The 21,269-nt window shown below is 37.5% G+C and overlaps 2 protein-coding genes across 7 annotated transcripts in view; one reads left to right on the top strand and one right to left on the bottom strand.

The window, feature by feature from the left end:
* The window catches only part of cracd (capping protein inhibiting regulator of actin dynamics), a 33,137-nt gene extending 21,602 nt beyond the window's left edge, over positions 1-11,535 (top strand). For 3 of the 5 annotated variants that reach the window (XM_048206398.1, XM_048206394.1, XM_048206395.1), the window contains 8 exons: positions 3,542-3,710; positions 3,877-4,006; positions 4,268-4,429; positions 5,196-5,402; positions 5,862-8,169; positions 8,638-8,828; positions 9,212-9,371; positions 9,726-11,535. In XM_048206398.1, coding sequence (XP_048062355.1) covers positions 3,965-4,006; positions 4,268-4,429; positions 5,196-5,402; positions 5,862-8,169; positions 8,638-8,828; positions 9,212-9,371; positions 9,726-9,886 — 3,231 coding nt within the window. In that variant the 5' untranslated portion in view covers positions 3,542-3,710; positions 3,877-3,964 and the 3' untranslated portion in view covers positions 9,887-11,535. Of the gene's footprint in view, positions 1-3,541; positions 3,711-3,876; positions 4,007-4,267; positions 4,430-5,195; positions 5,403-5,861; positions 8,170-8,637; positions 8,829-9,185; positions 9,372-9,725 lie in introns of all 5 variants that reach the window. The other 2 variants (XM_048206396.1, XM_048206397.1) reach the window with 2 other exon arrangements.
* A 58-nt stretch (positions 11,536-11,593) lies between these two features.
* Positions 11,594-21,167, bottom strand: aasdh (aminoadipate-semialdehyde dehydrogenase). 2 transcript variants are annotated; one of them, XM_048206400.1, is made up of 14 exons: positions 20,519-21,167; positions 20,302-20,422; positions 19,972-20,219; positions 19,583-19,775; positions 18,769-19,010; positions 17,050-17,156; positions 16,273-16,445; positions 15,851-16,172; positions 14,681-14,799; positions 13,690-14,533; positions 13,333-13,496; positions 12,793-12,918; positions 12,489-12,620; positions 11,594-12,172 (listed from the first exon to the last, which is right to left on the bottom strand). In XM_048206400.1, exons 1-14 carry the CDS (start codon positions 20,749-20,751, stop codon positions 11,732-11,734), a joined length of 3,465 nt encoding a protein of 1,154 aa, XP_048062357.1. In that variant the 5' UTR covers positions 20,752-21,167; the 3' UTR covers positions 11,594-11,731. The 2 variants fall into 2 exon arrangements, with proteins under 2 accessions (XP_048062357.1, XP_048062358.1); XM_048206401.1 differs by having other exon boundaries at positions 11,741-12,172; positions 12,793-12,956.
* Between the last annotated feature and the right edge of the window lie 102 nt (positions 21,168-21,269).

The following is a 21,269-nucleotide window of genomic DNA, read 5'->3' as shown; positions in this document are numbered from 1 at the left end:
TTATATAAAGCATATACATTTACATTTTTTTCTGAAAATGACCGATCGTTTCGCAAGATAAGACCCTTATTCCTCGTCTGGTATTGTTTAAAGCCCTTTGAAGCCGCACTGAAACTGTAATTTTGACCTTCAACCGTTTGGAGGCCATTGAAGTCCACTATAAGGAGAATAATCCTGGAATGTTTTCATCAAAAACCTTAATTTCTTTTCGACCAAAGAAAGAAGGACATGGACATCTTGGATGACATGGGGGTGAGTAAATTATCAGGAAAATTTTATTTGAAAGTGAACTAATCTTGATCTGCTAGCTTCAGAAGTCTTCTCACAAGTCACATGAACCACTTTTATGGTGCTTTTGTGTCCTGTATGAAGTTTGACAGCTCCAGTCCTCATTCATTATAATTGCATGGAGCAGAGAGACCATCGCATTCTCCAAAATTTCTCATTTTTTGGAACGACATGAGCATGAGTAAATGATTTTCATTTCTGTGTGAATTATAAGTCCTTTAAATATGACTCAATGACGTGTTATTGTTGCTTTACAAGGTTTACACACCTTTCCGTGTGAACCTTTTGCCCTCAAACTTTATAACCACGTTTAACTATTGATATCCCATGTGTGACAAATTTCTTTCTTTCTCAGCATGGCTGACGTGTGATATGCTTTAGTTTGAGATGGTTTCTGAATGATTTTATGGATATGTACCAATGTTAGGCAAACAAATACACTGCTGACAAAAGGAACAGTGCCAATTATGTTATTTATGATAAATGTATCAATTAATAATGCCGAGATTTGGCGTGTGAGGGGAACAGTCAGGTTCAGGTGTGCAGTACTTGCCATGGGACAGAAAAAAATTGGGTTATTGGCTTTGCTGCACTAGTGAGAAATATTATAGAACAGGACGAGTGTGAGGATCAAGGTTGAGTATTCCCATGTTGTTAAGTGGGACGGACGTGTGTTTGAGCTTTTGTGAAGAAGTGAGAGGAACAGTCAGGTCTGAGTGAATTGATTTAGCAGTACTGACACTCATAGGAGCAGGAAAGCCACGTTTGAGTGTATAGTGGTTGTAGTATGGAGGAGTACAAGCGAGACACATCGAGGGCTGTTTCTCTGGCTGAGTTGTGTCCACTCACATCATATGCCTCAGTGATTGAGGACGCCTGCAGCACTGCATTGTGGGCCAGAGAAATGGAATAGTAGAAGCTGGGAACAGACTGTGACTTGGACGAGCCTTTGAGGGGGAAATGATGAGACAAAATATGAGAAATCATAAAATCATCCAGTCATATGCGCTCGTAAAGCAGTAAACTCAGAAACGATAATAACAACAGGAACAACAGAAGTGGACACTGACAGCAGGTACCAAAGTCTTACTTTCGTTGTTATTGTGCTATTGTTTTTTGAGCAGCAACACACTTACTGTGTAACTCCACACTACTTTCCACTTTTAGCCTGTAACAGATCTACGCTGATCTCTAGCTGAATTTATCCACTCTGTGGTGTAGGGTGGCCCGGTCACTCCAGCCATTTCACTTGGAGCTCCTACAACACAGAGGTACAGCCTTAGAAATGCACACAGACACATACTTTGAAACAGAAAATATGGCATGGAGATGTTTTGCACTTGCTTGGTTGAGTGCTTATGGCTTTTATACCTTCAGGAGGACCAAGAAGGGAGCTGCAGGTTGTAATAGACAAAAATCACACATGCACATACATAACAGGTAGGAATTGAAAAATGAAGGAAGCTGATGATCAAAAAGAGAAACTTATGTACTATCAAAAGTTGGTGTCAGATTTTTTAAAAAGAAATTAATACTTTTATTAGCAAGGATACATTAAATCAATCAAAAGTGACAAATAAATGCCGTTCTTTCCATTTATCAAAGAATTCTTTTTCAAAAAAAAAAGTTTTACACAAAAATATTAAGCAGCACAATTGTTTTCAACATTGATAATAATGAGAAATGTTTCTTTAAGCACCAATGATTTCTGAAGGATCATGTGACATTGAAGACTGGATTAATGCCTGCTGAAAATTCAGCTTTGCCGTCACAGGAATAAATAATATTTTAATAAATGTATTACAATAGAATTTAAAATTAGTAATATTTCAAAAATGTTGCATTTTTGATCAAATAAATCCTGCTTTGGTGAGCATACGAGACTTCTTTCATGAAAAAAAAAAAAAAAAAAATCCATGATGAAAAAAATCTTACAGACCCCAAACTATTAAGCAGTAGTGTATATAACTAATGTTTTATTTCATATGTTTTATATGCAATTTTATTCATAAACAGTGCTTTTTGTGCTAGGCTTATCTCCGTAGCCTTTATGATTCGTAATAACTTTCTATTCTCAGGAAGTGGTGCGTCTCCAGAGCACTCCATACAAACCAAAGGTCCCTCGTCTTATCATTAGTTTAATGTCGTTACATGGGAACCGTATGATTCAGTCATGTCAAAGACTCTTTGTACCTGCAGATTTCTACTTTAATTGGTAGGTTGTGAATTATTCTGTAAAGATTGTTCTGGATTGTTTTTGTAGAGATTAGGAATTAGTTGTTTATACTTTTGTGCTTGATTGTTGGTAATAAAGCTCAGATTTAATTCTTAATTGGTATGTTGTCAACATAAGTAATGGATGGAAAACAAAATTAGCATTACACAGAAGCTACAACCCAGATGGGTTTGAATTATTTATATAGCCGTTTTGACAACACATATCCATCCAAGCAGCTTTAAAAAGACAAAATCACCAGTGAGCAAACTGTGATGATTAGGTAGATTGGAAGGAACATCCATCCTGTAATACTGCCCATGAATTAGTTAAAAATCTGCACAATACGAGACGCTCAGTGGTTTATTCTTGTAGTCTAAAGCAGTATTTGAGTCATCTATAAAGGTAAAAAGTTTTGCAGTTGCTATCCATGTGTAGCATCTATGATTGCTGGTCACGTGGATTGCGGGGCTCACGCTGACGCAAAAACATTCGCAAGAGTAATATTTACATACGGAACGTAGCTTGAACAGCCAGATGCATTTTGTATGCATTTGATTGGCTGGATTGCTGTTTATCTTAAATGAATCTTGGAGGGACTTTTCCTTCAGTAAAATACTCCCGAAGAGTTTTAAGTAAAGCCTGTGAGACTCCTCTCTCTTCTCAAACTATTGTCACAAAGTAATATTACTGATGACAGTTTTATATAAAAGTTCTTTTTTAGCAGTTGGCTCCTAATTGTTGGCTTTCTCTTTCTTCTGTGGTGCCTTTCCAAAATCTTAGGACCTGGACATTACTGGATGTTTAAATGGAACATCTGGTCACCATGATTATACAAGGCTGTCTCAGGACAAGGACTTTCACACAATAATAACCTGATTCCATAGCGTCTGATCTGTTCTGGTCCTCCATTTCATTAACATTTATTAAAAATGCTCACATACTGTATGCTTATATTTAAATATGGACAGCACTAGCACTAGCCTTTTACTGCTTAATGACTATTTATCACCATTCTTTGCCCCCACTTTTTACCAGAACGGCGACGGCAGGGCAAATTCCAGCCATTCAGGCGTCTATTTGGGAAGAAGAAAAGGAGGGAAGCAGAACGTGGGTTTGAGGGATCTGAACTGAAACCTAGCCATTCCACTGATGATGTCTGCAATGGGGTGGCCACAGCTAATGAAGAAAACAATCAGTATCTAAGGTAATTCTCTGATGTATTTTATAACAAATTTAGCTGGGTCTACCATGCATAATTTATGCAAAATTGTCTACTTTATTTTAGATGCTGACAAGAGTTGTTTATTTGTTAAATTGAAAACATTCACAGATGTGCTGTAATTAAAAAACATCTATATCTGTGTTCACAGGGAGTTAAACACCCTAGGGTCCCGAGCCTTTTCACACGAGAGTGTATTTATCCCTGAGGACACCGAGAAAACACATCCAGGACAGACAATGTCCCAGGAGAACGTTTCAGACAAAGTCAGGAACATTCAGGTGAGACTCTGTACATAAATAGTGTAATTAAAAATGTTTATATGCACACAATCAAGCCATGCACCAGACTTTGACATTAGCATTACACCAGATTGATACATTTTCTTTTGGACATTTTTATTACCATAGGTCAAGAAATAAAAAATTATCATGATGCCTATGATAAAACATTGTTTATGCTGGTATCTTGGTAACTAAATATTTGGACTAAACAACCCCAGTTTTGACCATTCTTTTACTCCCTATGCTTTTTGTTGACAGAAGCAAATTGGACATAATATCAAATTTGGTCAGAGACCCCCTTCACTTAGAAAGAGTGAGGGAGATGAAGGTAGCTCAGATGAGGAAGAGGTACCACGAAGTCCGCTGAGGGTTCTTGCTCAGGTGGAGAATGAACCACAGGGGACTGAAGCCAAGGAAATAGTAAGTTAATCTCAAAATTATTATCCGCTACTTACATATAGTAACATAATGCTGCTCATCAGTCACAATTTATATACAAGAAAACACAGTTAAAGAACACTGCTCTGTTTGAGAGAGTAAGGTTCTAAGAAAGATTCCCTCACTTGCCAAAAATGGACATTTATGCACTTGGTAGGCACTTATTGAAAGCATTTTACAGTGGATTCAAGATATAAATTTGATCAGTAACCGTGCTGTTACTAATGCCATGCTCTAGTTAAGTGGCAGAAAATTGTAATACTGTCAGACTTTCAATACATTAGCTGCTTTTTCACCATCAGGCGGAACGGTTCTAAGAATGGTAAGGAACAGTTCCATTTATATTTCCACTTGAGCTTGCTTCAGCACATCACAATTACAATCCGTTCTCGGTCTGGAATTTTCAGCTCGGTTGGCTAACCATGCTGAACCGTGCTGGTATAATGTGTGTGACGTCACCACTCAGGATTGGCCTCTTGTCTGTTACCTGGCTACCAGTTTCACTGGAGCTGGCCAAGTGCGCTATTTGAGCCAAGTAAACACAAGTTAATAATAAAATTAAAAGAAATATTTGATCATCCTCCATAACTTGATTGATATTTACATTTCATACAATTTAAGCAACAAGAACGGTTTGGCCCGATGGTGGAAAAGCGGCTATTGATTCCATAGACATATAACATGCTTCAGAACCCTGCTCTCCCATAGTCACAAACTCAGATTGTTTGTGTTTTTGCTTTACAATTAGGCTGTCAGCCATGACACGGTCCAGCACAGAACTCCAGTCAAATCCCCACGCTCTAAGCGCCCACCTCCCCCTGGCACAATTGAGTCCATCAATCTAGATGCTGTCCCTCAGTCTGTCCCACGCTTGGACAATACTGCTGCCAAACACAAACTGTCTGTCAAACCGAAGAACCAGAGGGTATCTCGCAAACACAGAAGGTTTACACAGGTAAAGGGAAAGGTGTTCTTCAAAATGTGATCAGCATCTATTAGGATAGCTTTGATGTAAAAGGGATAGTAAAAGTGATAGTTTAACCAAAAATCAAAAATGAAAAGCATAATTTATTCATCATTTACTCTCATGTTGTCACAAACATATGACTTTCTTTCTTCTGTAAAACACAAATTACATTTTGAAGAATTGCTTTAACTGTATTTGTGCATACGATCAAAGTCAGTGGGGTCCAAAACAACTTTGACTGTGATTGTATGAACGAAACAAACAAAACAGACATTTTTCATTTCTGCAAAATCTTATTCTATGGTCTGCAGAAGAAAGAATGTCATACGGGTTTGGAATGACATGAGGATGAGTAAATCAAGAATAAACTTTAATTTTTGGGTGAACTATCGCTTATAAGAAAATAACTCCAAAACATTAAGTTCTGCAACCTTGAATATATTTCAGGAGTTTCATGAAGAGGATCTCTCTGAAATGCAAGAGGAATCCGAAACACAAAAAGACGAAGACGTGTTTGATTTGTCAAGAGAGGACTATAACATTATCTATAGGAGCAGAGGAGATTATGAACCCACTGAGAAATCAGTGAAGCGACAATTTCATGAAGAGGAGCTAGAACGCCTTGAGCTTCAGAGGAGGGAACAAGAGGAAGAAAGAAAGATGGAGGAACAACAAAGGAGAATCGAGGAACAGAGGCTAGAAGAAGAAAAGCAGCTCAGAGAGGAAGAGGAAAGGCTGCAAAAAGAGGAAGAGGAGAGGAAGCAGCGAGAGGAAGAGGAGAGGACAAAAAGGGAAGAGGAAGAAAGGAGGAGAGAAGAGGAAGAGCAAAGATTAAGACGTGAAGAAGAGCGAAAGAGGCAAGAGGAAGAGGAAAGAATGCGGAAAGAGGAAGAGGAAAGAAGAAGAGCAGAGGAGGAGAGAAGGCTGCAGGAACTTGAGGTGGAGTGTCTCCGTTTGGAAGAGGAAAGAAAAAGGGAGCAGGAGGAGAGGAGGAGAAAAGAGGAAGAGGAGGCGGAACAACGGAGGATTCAAGAGTTAGAAGAGAAACGGCAGAGAGAGGAAAAGGAACGCCTCCGTGAGGAGGCTGAGAAGAAAAGGCTAGAGGAAGAGGAGGAAAAAAAGAGACAACAGCAAGAAGAGAAAGCTGGAGCTTCTGAGCCAGAATGGAAAAGAAAAGCAGAGGAACTTAGATGGAGAGAGATGGAGGAGAGACAGAGACCCTTCACTTTCAAGGTCTCCTCAGGCGAGAAGCAGATACTCTTCCAGAAGGTCAACCTCAGTCCTGTTACTCCAGCATCTGGCCAACAGGGTGAAACAACAGCTGAAACCAGGGAGGGAGCAAAAGCTTCTTCACCAGGAGGCACAGATTCACCAACTCTGTCTTCATCTCTTTACGTCCCACATACTGCAATTCTTGTGACAGGAGCCCAACTTTGTGGAACTGCAGTCAATCTCGATCAAATCAAGGACACAGCCTGCAAGTCGCTCCTTGGCCTTTCAGAGGGCAAAAAAGCCATGGGCACTCCTCCAACCAAGATCAAGACATCTCCAGACTGTAAATCTGGGAAAACCAAATCCTTATACGAGTCTTCCTTATCTGCAGACCAATCCAACGCTGCTGTCCTGGCAGAATGGGCAAGTATCAGATCCAAAATTTTTAAAGGTGCTGAAGAGGGAAAGTATCCTGAACACCCAGATCAGAGTCGAAGGCCGATAAGTGAGGATCTAAATACAGTGCCATTTTCTCACACCAACCTCAGGAAAACCATGTCAGCCAGTGCTAAGTTTTCCATCACACCAGCTAGGAAGAAATTTCCTGATTCCAACAGGAACTCAGAGATTTTTGGTCAGGAAGAAGGTGTGAAACTAGAATCGGCATCTCCGGAAACTCCCTCTGTCCAAAAAGGAGAGTTGCCGTCTTTAGGTACCAAGATACAGAGCAGGGGAAGTAAGGTTGTTCGCATAGCAGATAGTGCTGAAGAATGCATGTTTGCCAAAGACCTCCCTTCCTTTCTTGTTCCCAGTCCGCCACATGGATCTCCCAAGTCACAAAGATCCGAGATTGGCTCCCCAAGTCAGGCAGAATCAGAAGATTCAGACACAAAGGATGAAGGAGATCAGAAGGATCAGGGTGGTGATGAGCGGCCTTCACCTTTTGGAATTAAGTTGAGAAGAACCAACTACTCTCTTCGCTTCCACAATGAACAATCAGCAGAGAAGAGAAAGAAAAGGTACAGTGCAGGAGACAGTTTTGAAGGTGTCCCAGTGCCCCTCACTGCCATTGACCAAGACTCTGATACTTCTACGCTCTCTGGAATGTCTAGCCCTGTTTCTCCGCAACAAGAGATAGTTGGATTTCGAACCACTGTAGCATCTAGTAAAGAATCTCGAAGCAAGTTTAGCAGAAGTACTCTCCCTTTGGCACGTACTGAAGGCGACAACTTTGCCCCCAAGCCTCCACTTTACCAAAAACCAGCTACTTCCCCTAAACCATCTGAAGGTGGCACACCTCCACCCTCTCCTCTCCCAAAACCTGGCAGAAGGACTTCAGGGGACATGATTTCACAAAGGACAAGTGAAACAGAACAGATAGCTACTGAGCAGAGCAGCGATCATAAAGAAGTTGCAGCATCTGTACCATCCCAGAAAAATGGACAAGGAGAGGAGGAGTTTAAAGAAAAAAAGTCATTTTTTCCATCCATTAGCATCCCATGGAGAGAAAAAACAGATCGCAGGACAGAACTCATTAAAAAAGGTAGGAAATTCTCAAGCACTGTAGAGCTATAACTGTATGATCTTCACCTTATTACAATGCTTGCAAAGCAGCACTGTATTGATATTTCTTAAACTTATATATTAAACTTTTACAATGAATTCAATCCGAATCGCTTAACATGCACACTCTATTCAAACATTTGGACTCATAATGAATTGTGATTTCTCTTTTTACATCTATTTTTAACCATATAGCCAGCTTTACAGTGTAAAGATTTGTGTTTATTCTTTGCTCACATTTCATATACACAAAACCAACTCCTTAAACCTAAACTTACCTGAGACTTTAGCAACATTCTTGTCCTACCTTGAGCATTGGTATTTCCTTCAGGAAATTAAGATAATTATTATCCTTGTAAAGGAGTACAACAGATGCGTAGAAGACTTTTGAAAAATTGTTTCTAGTCTTTCTTGTCAATTTGACACCTACATTTCTTTCCCTTCACAGAAAAACCCTCTCTGCAGGCCAGACACTCTCTGGACAGCTCACGGACACAGGAGAAAGAGGCAGGACCACTTTGGATTACTCTAGCATTGCAAAAACAGAAAGGCTTCAGAGAACAGCAACAAAACCGAGAGGAAAGGAGGAGCCAGAGAGAGGCTAAGCTGGCTGAGAAACAAGCTAGGGACAAAGAAAGCGTATGTATAAATTATAAATATAGCCATACAGTCTATAACTAGCCTACACTGCTGGTACTATATGTAAAGTTGTAATAACAGTGTCTTAACCAGATGCAATGTAATAATGCAAAAATCAATAACAACTACCTCTTTCACATAAATCTTACCAGCCGTGACATTTTGTTGATTATATTTTTGTGGTGTTGTGCTGGGTAGCACTGTCCATTTGAAAATCTCATTGATCCCAAATCATGCTGCATATAACTGTACAATCTTCTGATTGGCTGAGTGTTTTGCTTGTTGTAAACTTGTTGTATTGCACCTGGTTAGGGCACGGTATAATGTTATACTAAACAAACTTCTCTGTTTTAATAGCAATTGGTGTTATTTGTCTCTGAAAGGCTGGAATGGTCAGTCCCACAGAGGATAAAGGTAATGGATGTTCCAGCCTGCCCAAACCTCAAACAGCAGATGAGAATAAAAGACCAGACACACTCCTGGCCCGTTTTGAACGACGCGACAACTTGAAGAAAGCCAATACCTTGCCCAGCTCAGTCACAGGTAAAAAAAAAACAAAACATAAGTAACGTATTTGATTATATTTCCCCTCAGAAGCTTTATACTGGGGTTATTTTTGGTAACTTTAGGCCTTATGCTCAGTTGTTATGTAGGTTTTTGATAATTTATTTATTACATTCACATCCCCCTAGCTAAACTGCAACTGACAAAAAAAGTATGAATGGAAGTGAGATTTAGACATGGTTCCCATTCACGATGTGATGCTTTTAAAACTGAGACATCTATCCACAAAAATGCAGAAAAGAGCAATCTCTAAAATTGTTAGTCCAAACAATGAAAGCAAAACAAAAAATTTGAAATCACAGCTGAACCATATTTTTTCTTTCTTTTTAAAAGTTGAAATAACAGACTCTACACCATCTCCGCCAGCAACAAAGGATGTGACAAAGCGCTTCCCTCCTGGTGACACTACCCAGGTTTCTACCGAGCCAGCCTGGCTTGCCCTAGCAAAGCGTAAGGCCAAAGCATGGAGTGACTGCCCACAGATCATCAAGTGATCCATTACTACTGACCCAGTGAAAATGCAAATAAGTCTTATCTCCTTCATCCACATCAGTTAGCCATCACTGCTCTCCAGCTCACCTTTGGCTCTGAACAAAAAGTCCATAATTTATTTTCAAGCAATCAGGCATTTCCGAATAACTGGTATTTAAGTTTAAAAAAGTCTTTCCACAAAGACAAAATATTGTACTACTAATATTCAAACTGGCTACAGATTTTATCAGTTGATGAGAGAAACAATGACATTAACACCACCCTTCTGGTTTTCACTACACAGGATTATTGCAATAACACGCATCAATGGTATATTTACTAATTTTGTGTTGCAGCCAATCAAACAAGCCCTAGAATCTTCATCGAGAAGTTGCAGCCCTTCATATCTTTGAAGTCACCAGTGGTTCTGTTAACAGTGTAAATACACAATGCATGTCAAACTGTTGATACTAGATATTACTAAAACAATACGAGTGGTTCACATTCAGTACAAGTGTAACACATTTCAAATAAAAACAAGACAGTATGTTATTGCTTTGGTGACAATTCTGGGAAGCAATTCAAGGGCTAATAATAACAGTTGTTTAAACCTTCACAAATTTCACTCCTCCCTCCCGCAAGCATGTGAATCAGAGAAACTGTTTTGTATTTTTTTTGGGGGGGGGGGTTTTTTTTCACGTATACACTAAAATCAGTTGGCACTTATAGACCTTGCCGATGGACAGACGTTGTCACTTTTTTATTTCTTAACTTATTATATTTGATATCTTGGCAAAGTAAAAAGATCTTCACTGTGTCCGTGACAACTGTGAGTACTGTCATTTTAACTATTGCTAAAAATCATCATGATAATGACACGTCAGCACTGTTTACTCATGTAATTAACTAACACTGAATTTTTCCTTCAAGTTTCCATGACAATATAGTATATGCACTTGAGCCGTGCTGTCAGCTGATGAAAAATCTACTTCTTGCAGTGTCCATACCCGCCTGATTCCGTAGAACTGCCTGCTTGCTGTATCATAAACAATGCTATCCTTGCGTAGCGTGTGCTAGCATCACTTTTACAGCTAATTAGCAAAACCTGCAACACGACTAAGGTGATGGGAGATCAGTGTTTCAAATGCAATGTCCCAGGGGGGATTAAGAAAAACAGGTCTAGCCAATGAACATGTCCCTTACAAAAAAGGGGAGCAATTCCAGTGAGTAAACAAACAGACTATTAACTGACATCACCTCTGCATCCTTGAAGAAGGCAGCTAACCCCAGATCACTCCAGGGGGGATTGTCCTTGTAGGTGAATTAAGTCGCTCTGGATAAAAAGCGTCTGCTAAATGATGGAAGATATTAAATGGAAACTGACTCCACTATCTAATGTAATGTTGTATGTATGTAATGTATGTATGTATGTATAGAGGTGAAATGAAACAGACTGTATTCCTTTGGAGATCTCCTGAACTGCAGTCGCGTCACTTTGTTTTTACATTGGTCGTGTGCAATAGCATAGCTCAAACAGTGTTGTATGTGATATGAAACAAAAAGTTTGTTGATAATTGCACTTTTTTTTGTTGTTCACTTTAGAAAAATCCATTAAAGTGACGCAAATGTTATGAAATATGTAGAGAAAATTAAAGGAAGCTGTTTGAACTCAGCAGACTAAAATTCCTGTCTTTGCACAAAAACAAACATGAACATTAATGCTAAAAACATTTATGTATTTTGCAGAACATATATACATAACGCACCATACTGATTATATCTAAATCATTTTTTCTAATAAGTACGTTTGGGAGTCACCCAAAAAAAATTTACTTATTCAACTCCACATGGATTTTTATAATGAATAATCACTTTTTGGTCAGTTCTAGACAATAAACATAATCATTACGACATCCAACAACCAAGTTATGTCCCCATACGACAGGAGAGGAGAAAAGCTCGCCTGGCAAAGACAATGTTGCCTTCGGTGTGCCGGTTTCTCCATCTAAAACCCACACCTTTCCATCAGTGGAGCACACGGCCACTAGTGATCTCAAACCCCACAGAGCGCCATCAAACACAAATGGAGTAGAGAACACCTTGCCTGTGGTCTGGAACTTCCACAATAATGATCCATTATCGCCATTTAAACAGTATACATGACTGTCATGTGACCCACATGTGACTGTGAGTTTGGGTGATTGTGTGCTACTGCTGGGTGTTGTAGAAATCGTCCGATTGGTCAAAAATGTCATGGAAGAAATGCATGGCGATGAGAAGATTGGTCCTTTAGTGGAGAAGTCCCATAACTGCAAAATAATGGAATAAAATCTCAAATTACAGTCAAATTACAGTCAAAATCAGTGTAGACATTCTTATAATCTTCTCTACACCGCAATTAAAGTCTACTGGATGACTGGAGTCTTAGAGTAAAAAAAAAAATTACTACAAACATTACTGAGGTTTGAAAAACGAGTGCAATATACATAGTAGAACAAAAGCATTGTTGTTGTTTAGTGTTCATTGCTCTAGTGGTAATGACCATAATTTGAAAAATAAGATGATTAAAGTTAAATTTATTCCATTTATCTTCTCTTAAGGCAACTTTTTCCATTTTCCTCTCACCGTATCTCCAGAATGGCTTATTCCAATAATATGGCCATTTACTGAACCAATGAAGACAGAGGAATCAGAGCAGTGAGGAGATGAGAAAAAAGGGACAGTGCTGGAATACGTCCACAAGACTTTTCCACTGTCCTGGTCAGACAATAAAAGAATGACAAGACAAATGTTAGCTTTCAACATGACCCCTATATACTCCATTCCCAAGATCTTTTGTATCGGAGAAGTTGGCTGATACACTTTCAAGCTTCAGTACTGATATGAGTTTTTGTGCATGTACTCCAGTGAAGAAGGAACATTTACTTACTGGATTAAGACAGTGGAGATTCCCACCCAGAGTACTACAGTATAACTGTCTAGGAGACAACTGGACACAAGGGGATGAAAACACTGCACCGCCACCACAATAGTACTGCCATATACAAGTCTTAGCCTGAAAAGTGTGTGAAATATCAAGGGAACATACAGAATCTGCAAAAACATATTTTAGATTTAGCACCAGTGTTGTTATTATTAACTAAAGCTAAAACTAATAAAAATCCTTATTGTTAATTGAAATAAAGCTGAACTAATGTGAATTATTAGATTAATAACTTAAAACCTAAAAAAATTAGACTAACTGAAATTAAATAAGTTACTAAACTAAAACTGAAATTAGAAATATTTAAAAAAAAAAAAATAAATAAATAATAAAAATGACAAAAGCCCATTACAAAATCACTAAAACTTAAAGTAAAATATCAAAATAAAAAAAATATATTAATAAATACTGTAATAGTATATAAATAATACTAACATAATACTACAAAAATATAAATAAAACAGAAGTATTTCTGCTGTATATTACCTTTGGGTCTAATGCATAAATATTGCCATCATGGGACCCTGCAAAAATCATCCCAGTTGTAGGGTCTACAGTAGGGGAACTTTTCACCACATCCCCCGTCTCAAATGTCCACACAGTTTCCCCACAGGAAACGTCCAGGAAGTACACTTGTCTGTCATAGCAGCCTGAGAAAAAGGGTTTAACACATGTTACAAATGTGGATGACAAATAAACACGATTAATAAATTTAGCCCTGAAATCTCTAAGCTTTGCTTTTAGGAAAAAACTCCATATTCAAGCTAAAGTAGTTACAACCTTATTACAACCATGTTAGTTCTTTTAATTCAATTACACATTCCTTTAAGATCAAGTACTAACCTACTGCTACAAGGCTTCCACATTTTGAGATGACAGCAGAAGACTCCAACCGATCTCCAAGGATACGCTCCCAAATGACCTCTCCGTTGAACAGGTCAAGAGCCTGCAGTCTGTGCGAGTGAGAGCCAATGAACACAGCGGTCCTATCAGGGCCCACCAGCAGCACTGGAGAGGCATCCACACACCTGCCTGTGTCTGAGCTCCAGCAGACTCGAAGGCCAAGTGGCAGGATGCCTAAAGAGTCTTGTCTAGAACCTGTGCTCTCAGTGACGGATAACGTCTCAGTAACTTCATGAGGTACATGGAGTTCTGTGGCCTTTTTAAAAGTCTTATAACATTCATGTGATGGATTAGATATAAAACCCAAGTGATTGTCAGATGTATCTGTCACTAGAAGTTTACTCTCGTTTGTCTCCAGTGCATCTGAGAAGTTTTCCTTTTGCATTTTCTGAAAACAACCCAAATCGATAACCTCACCAGCTCGTCTCACAACTACAAATCCCATAGTCCTTCTCACTAAGGGAACTACAGAACCCAATGTGCTTTCCGTAGCATTCACTGTGGCCATTTCCTTTTGTTGTCTTTTAGATGAAACTGCAGTGTCTGAATAATCTAGCATTCTCTTCTTTGATGGTCGGATTGCATTATGCGTTTCTGTCATGACGTGGCTAAGCACATCTGAGAAAGAGCCATCTAATATGACCTCCAGCAGGCCCACAGAGGTTGTCCCCATGGCAACAGTGATCTCATCACAGAAACGCAGGGCCTGAAGGGAATCTCCTCCACTTAACATGAAGTGTGCATCTTCCTCAACCACCACGTCATTCGGCAGGCCAAGACACTCCTAATACACATAGACAAACACAGAATGGCAGATTCACTCAGCAGACAATGGGAAAGACGTTGCAATATTTAAGAAATACCTCCATGTGTCAAACAATTAGAACTAGTACTTTTCTTGCAAAAAAAGAAAAGTAAATGCTATTTATACCTTCCACAGGGTCTGTAACTTCAGTCTCACAGATTCCATGTCTTTCCATACAGTTTGTTTATTTATGTCTTGTCTTTGAGTGTCACACATTCTCATCAACTCATCAATGGCTATTTTACCTAAAACAACAGGAATGTAAAAGTGACCACAATGAAAAAACATGTTCATATCTGATTAAATAGATATGCTAAAGTGACTGTTAAATGCTAAAGCTTAAAGGGATAGTTCACCCAAAAATGAAAATTATCCCATGATTTACTTTCTTATTTCAGTCAAACACAATCAGAGTTATATTAAAAAATATTCTGGCTCTTCCAAGCTTTATAATAGGAGTGAATAGTAACCAATATTTTGAAGCCCAAAAAAGTGCATCCATCCATCATAAAGGTAACCCATATGGCTCCAGGGGGTTAATAAAGGCCTTCTGAAGCAAAGCGATGCATTTTTGTAAGAAAAATATCCATATTTATAACTTTATAAACTTTAATCACTAACTTCCGGTAACATCCGTCTGCACGTTCATGAGAGAGTCGAGATCAGGTGTATGATGTAGGATGTAGAAGTAGGTGAGAGCAGACACCTTTCGCGGTTCAAACAAATAAGGCTGGTCAACAAACTCAAAACTTTAAAAATTCTCATTTTAGACTTCTAATTCATGACCAGTGTTTTGTTTTGCTCTGTCATCTGCGCTGGTCAATACATCATGCGTCAGGTCAAAGTTCAAAGGTCTTCTGCTGGAATCGAGTACAGAAGCCAGTGATTCTAGATTATAAAATATCAGTTACTATTCACTCCCATTATAAAGCTTGGAAGAGCCAGAATATTTTTACTGTAACTGATTGTGTTCGGCTGAAAGAGGAAAGTCATATGCACCTAGGATGGCTTGAGAGTGAGTAAATTATGGGATAATTTTTATTTTGGGGTGAACTAACACTTTAAGTAATTACTAAATAATTTAAATTTGAATTAATATTTCAGTTTTTTTTAGTATTAGATATGTCTAATAAATTAATAATACTAAGCATTTAAATTTAATTTAATAAATTATATTTGGATTTGTTAGTATTGGTTAATCTATCAGGGGTGCTTCAAGTACATAATTTAAGTCATGGGTGCACAGCTGATATAAAAGTTTGGGAACCCCTGCCTTAGAGGATGGTGCTCACTTGCCATGAGACGTGAGTGGAAGTGCAGGGATGAATAATATCATGTCAGGAATGCTGTGACTGGCCAAAAGCTGTGATAACTTATGGCGAATCTCTCCTTCCATAACTCTAAGCGAGAGGGAGGTGGAATTTCTTGAGACTTCTACAGCGGTGAGGTCTTCAGAGGATTGTGTAGAATGTTGGAAAGATTCTTCATGATGAATTTTAGAGGAGAAGGATGAAGGGGCTCCTAGTTGACCCGATGAGAGCACTATAAATGCCACCAGCCTGTCATCCTCACTCAGGCTCACTGCACACGCCTCTACCTGAGGCAAATTCTCAATCACCTGAGGACAGAAAGAAATAAATTCATGATATAAGATGTTATATGTATCTTTCAATACTCTTTGAATTCGTAACATGACACATGGGTCACATAGTGCCTACCAGCTGCAAGGCATCTAAGTGTACCCGCTGACCAAACCGTTTGACAAGCCGATCCTTCCTGCCCTGGAAATACAGACAGGAATCGCGCACCTGCACCCAGTCACCAGTAGCACGCATTGTTCCCTTGACTACAGTTTCTTCATCGTCAAGAAGACACACCCTTTCCTGACCACCTAAATAAAGAGACAAAATTTCACTGTACAAACAACTAATATGAATGTGAAAGAAAGTACACTACCATTCAGGGTCAGTAAGATATTCTTTATGAAAGAAAGAAATAGTTTTATAGAGCAAGGATTGCATTTAAATGTTCTTTTGAATGTTCTACTCATCAAAGAATCCTGAAAAAAAAAAAAAGTATCACGGTTAACACAAAAATAAGCAGCATGACTGTTTTCAACATTGATAGTAGTACCAAATCAGCATTTTAGAATGATTTCCGAAGGATCATGTGATACTGAAAACTTTCAGCGTTGCAGGTTTTGCAGCATTTCACATTAATAAATTACATTTGAAAATATATTAAAAAAGGAAAACATTATTATTAAAAACATTATTATTTCACAGTATTACTGTTTTTACTGTATTATTTGATAAAATAATTTCAGCCTTGGTAAGCATAAGAAACTTCTGTCAAATACATTAAAAAAGTCTTATAACAATCTAACACTTTTGAACAGTAGTGTATGTCAGAAAGCCTGTTAACCAACTTCACATAAATTTAAAGAGCATTTCAAGGCCTTCGTTATTCTACTGACTTGGAGAATTGTATCATACCAATGAATAACTGTCCTTCTCCTTCAGTGACGAGACGTCCTGTTTCATCTCTCACCTCCATTATGGTATCCAGCATCGGCTCTCCAAGGGGCACAGATATATCAGTTCTGTCAAACAAAACAAATGTAAACAGACAATGTATTACAAGAAATGGTTAAATACTAATAATATTCAGCTTTTCTTTTATGCATCATTTCAGGATAAAGCAGTTGAATCTGAGAACAACATTCTCTATAGACTGTCAATATGACTTTTTGTGGCTGATGCATCCTTACTAGTGTTATTTTAGTATTATTTATATACTAGAATAGTTTTTTATTAATATTTTAAATTAGCTTTTATATATTTTTAATATATACAGTACAGTCCAAAAGTTTGGAACCACTAAGCTTTTTAATGTTTTTAAAAGAAGTTTCGTCTGCTCACCAAGGCTACATTTATTTAATTAAAAATACAGTAAAAAAAACAGTAATATTGTGAAATATTATTACAATTTAAAATAACTGTTTTCTATATCTGAATATATTTCACAAAGTAATTTATTCCTGTGATGGCAAAGTGTCCCGTCTTCAGTGTCACATGATCCTTCAGAAATCATTCTAATATGCTGATCTGCTGCTCAAGAAACATTTCATGTGTACAATTGTACAAAATATTTGTGTACAATATTTTTTTTCAGGATTATTTAATTAATAGAAAGTTAAAAAGAACAGTGTTTATCTGAAATCTAATCTTTTGTAACATTATAAATGTCTTTACTGCCACTTTTGATTGATTTAATGCATCCTTGCTGAATAAAAGTATTCATTTTTTTAATTTCTTTTCAAAAAAATAAAAATAAAAATTCTTACTGACCCCAAACTTTTGAACGGTAGTGTATAATGCTACAGAAGCTTTGTATTTCAGATAAATGCTGTTCTTTTGAACTTTCTATTCATCAAGGAATCCTGAAAAAAAAAGTACACAACTGTTTTCAACATTGAAAATAATCATAAATGTTTATTGAGCAGCAAATCAGCATATTAGAATGATTTCTGAAGGATCATGTGACACTGAAGACTGGAGTAATGATGCTGAAAATTCAGCTTTGCATCACAGGAATAAATTACTTTGTCAAATATATTTAAATAGTACACAGTTATTTTAAATTGTAATAATATTTCACAATATTACTGTTTTTTACTGTATTTTTAATTAAATAAATGTAGCCTTGGTGAGCAGACGAAACTTCTTTTAAAAAAAATCTTAGTGGTTCCAAACTTTTGGACTGTACTGTATATTAGCTATATTGCATATATATTCAGTTCTTTAAATTTTAAATTAATTTTTTAATAATTTTATTGTGTTCTTTTGTTTTCTCTTTTTTATTTTACTATTTAGGTTTAATTTGTTTTTATTTTTGTCTTCTGTATGTATTGCATAACACATACATACATACATACATACATATATATATATATATATATATATATATATATATATATATATATATATATATATGTATACACACACACACACACACACACACACATTATATATACACACACACACACACACACATTATATATATATATAACTTTCAACTTCATGGTTTTTTTTTTTTTTTATAATGGTCTTCCTCAATTATTCAATTAATGGTGTTGATGCAACTTAGTTTGCCATTTTAAGGTAAATAATTTGTACGCTTAAATTAACGTAAATTACTGAACATGCACTCACGTGGTTTCCAAGCACAGGTGTTCATCAGGGACTTTGTACCAACTTGCCCAGCAAGAAACTTCTGTGGTGCCATAAAGATTAAAGATGTGTGTGCCATTGCCTCCCTGCTTCCAGCTTTTGAGAAGATTTAGAGACGGAAATGGCTCTCCTCCAAAAGCCAATAACCTCAGGGATGAATTTGCACTAAGCACCTCCTCCTGAAGGACACGCCTTTCAAAACGCCTCACAAGAGTGGGAGTAGCCTGGAAAATAATTAAAAAAAATATATATAGTACTTTAGTCATCTTGGACTTATAAGACACCTACTGGTGAAGATGCAGTATGGCATAAATGTTTCCGGTTTCCAATACTAGTATAACTAATAATAATAATAATAATAATAATAAACGTTATTCATAGTCAGCCATGATTAATTTATTCTACAACTTGAATTGTCCAATAACAGACAGAGGGGTTACCGAAAGAACGTGAGTAGTATTGGAACAGTCATGTGAAGCATTTGAGTGTAAAATGAAATTCTGAGTGATGCAAAACATGTTAAACTAATAGAATACTGAAAACAAATTATAGGTGCATGAAGATAAATGAACAAATGTCAAAAGAACACACTCATTATCTCTGTAATCTGCATAATGCACAAATTTCAGCTGACTGCTCCCACTACCAATGCTGATTTCAGCACCTCACAGCATGTGCACATTCATGAGAAGATAAATGCAGAAATGAAGTGATTTGATTATTAAAATCTCTAATTAAAAGATGTCAAAAACAGAAACTAATCACTGATAGTTCAGTGAGGAATTAAGTCACTTGCCTGCAAGACTGTTGTTGTGTTTCGTTTAAAGAGCACACGAGCAAGTCTGCGTGGCATCTTTTTAACAGCGGAGGGGACAATTAAGAGACATGCTCCGGAAGAGAGGGCCAAAAACATCTCCACCACAGAAGGGTCAAAGGTTAACGGAGAGGACAGGAACACAACATCTTCTGCAGTCATCTTAAAGACAGATCTGTTGAGAATGCATTTTTAATTATTTTTAAATCATCCATTATCTCACAATCTTTATATGACCACTTAGGCTAAGTTGTAATAAAGGCTATATCTCAGTAACTACAAGGTTTTGAGTCAAAGTCCAATTTATGAATGATATATAAAAAATATATGAAGAAAGCAGATTTTGAACTAAAACTCCAACGTGCTCTTACCGTAGATGTTTAATATTAGGCATAATACACCTGTGTGGGACCTTCACTATTTTTGGACGCCCTGTTGTTCCGGATGTGTGCAAAACATAAGCCAAAGTCTCCCTCTGCTGGATGTCTTTGGTCAAAGAAGAGCTGGAAGGCTGATCGGACATCTGCTCACTTTGTATTTTTATTAAAGTGAGCCTTTGTGAGGATAACGTTGCACACATTTCCAAAGAAAGCAGGCTGGAAAATGCACTCTGGAATTGCTGTTGGTTACGAAACTTGCCATTAATAAAAACAATAAAATCATTACTATTATTAATATAACTAATATAATAGTAAACCCACATTAAGCAGTTCATTTTGTATCAAGCAGAAGTTCAGTCTGCACTTGTTCATCATTCTCATGGTGCACAGAGGTGGTGATGCAGGGTCAAGAGGCACATATGCAGCAGGAAACTGCAGAATACTGTTCAGAGATGGACACATTTGAATTATATGCTTTGAACTATAAACTATATTTGCTAATTAGAATGTCCACACACTTAACTACAATGAATCGTACCCAATAATCCAGACAGGAAGAAGGACATCAGCATGGCAGAATAACCCTATGACACCATCATGTTTCTGGACAGAGACGCGCAAGTGTCCAGTTAAATCATTTGCGAGGGACATAACCTCATCATATGTCAAAGAGACCCGCGCTGCAATGCTGCTGTCGAACGCGACAGCTGTTTTATCGCCATGCTCACGCGCCGCCACGTGCACCAATTCATGGAGAAATTTCGCTGTCATATCTGAGCGAAAATTATGTTAAGTCATAATTTGAGAAATTGCACCGTACATTATATTCCCATTTAGTTGTTTATGAGCTCCTGTTTTGCAAGCTAGCCATAACCAATTCGTGAATCTTTTGAGTCGAATGCATGTTGAACCGGTTCACACGGATCGTTCACGAATCGAGTCCTTTGTTCGGTCCAAGGGGTTCTCGAGAAAACGACGCACAATCCCATTGATTTAAAAACTGTAAATAAAGACAATATATGTATTTTTTTTATTGTTTGATGTAAATGCTTGAAAATACATTTAGGTTTTAAATGATCATAGGTAATTGTGCCTCTCTAAGGCACAAAAACAACATTTTTAATGGAACATAATCAAAAAACGAAATAAACAGCTATTTTTCTTTAACGTTTTAGAACAAGTTTGCCACGCCGGGACGTAAAGGACCAAATGTTAACGCGTAAAAATCTAGTTTGTACCTCCTTTTTGAAATGAACTGTTCGAAAGAACCGATTCGTGGAGATGACTCG

Source organism: Megalobrama amblycephala, linkage group LG11 (genome assembly GCF_018812025.1).
Source record: "Megalobrama amblycephala isolate DHTTF-2021 linkage group LG11, ASM1881202v1, whole genome shotgun sequence".
Classification (NCBI taxonomy): domain Eukaryota; kingdom Metazoa; phylum Chordata; class Actinopteri; order Cypriniformes; family Xenocyprididae; genus Megalobrama; species Megalobrama amblycephala.
This window is presented reverse-complemented; position numbering and strand designations above follow the sequence as displayed.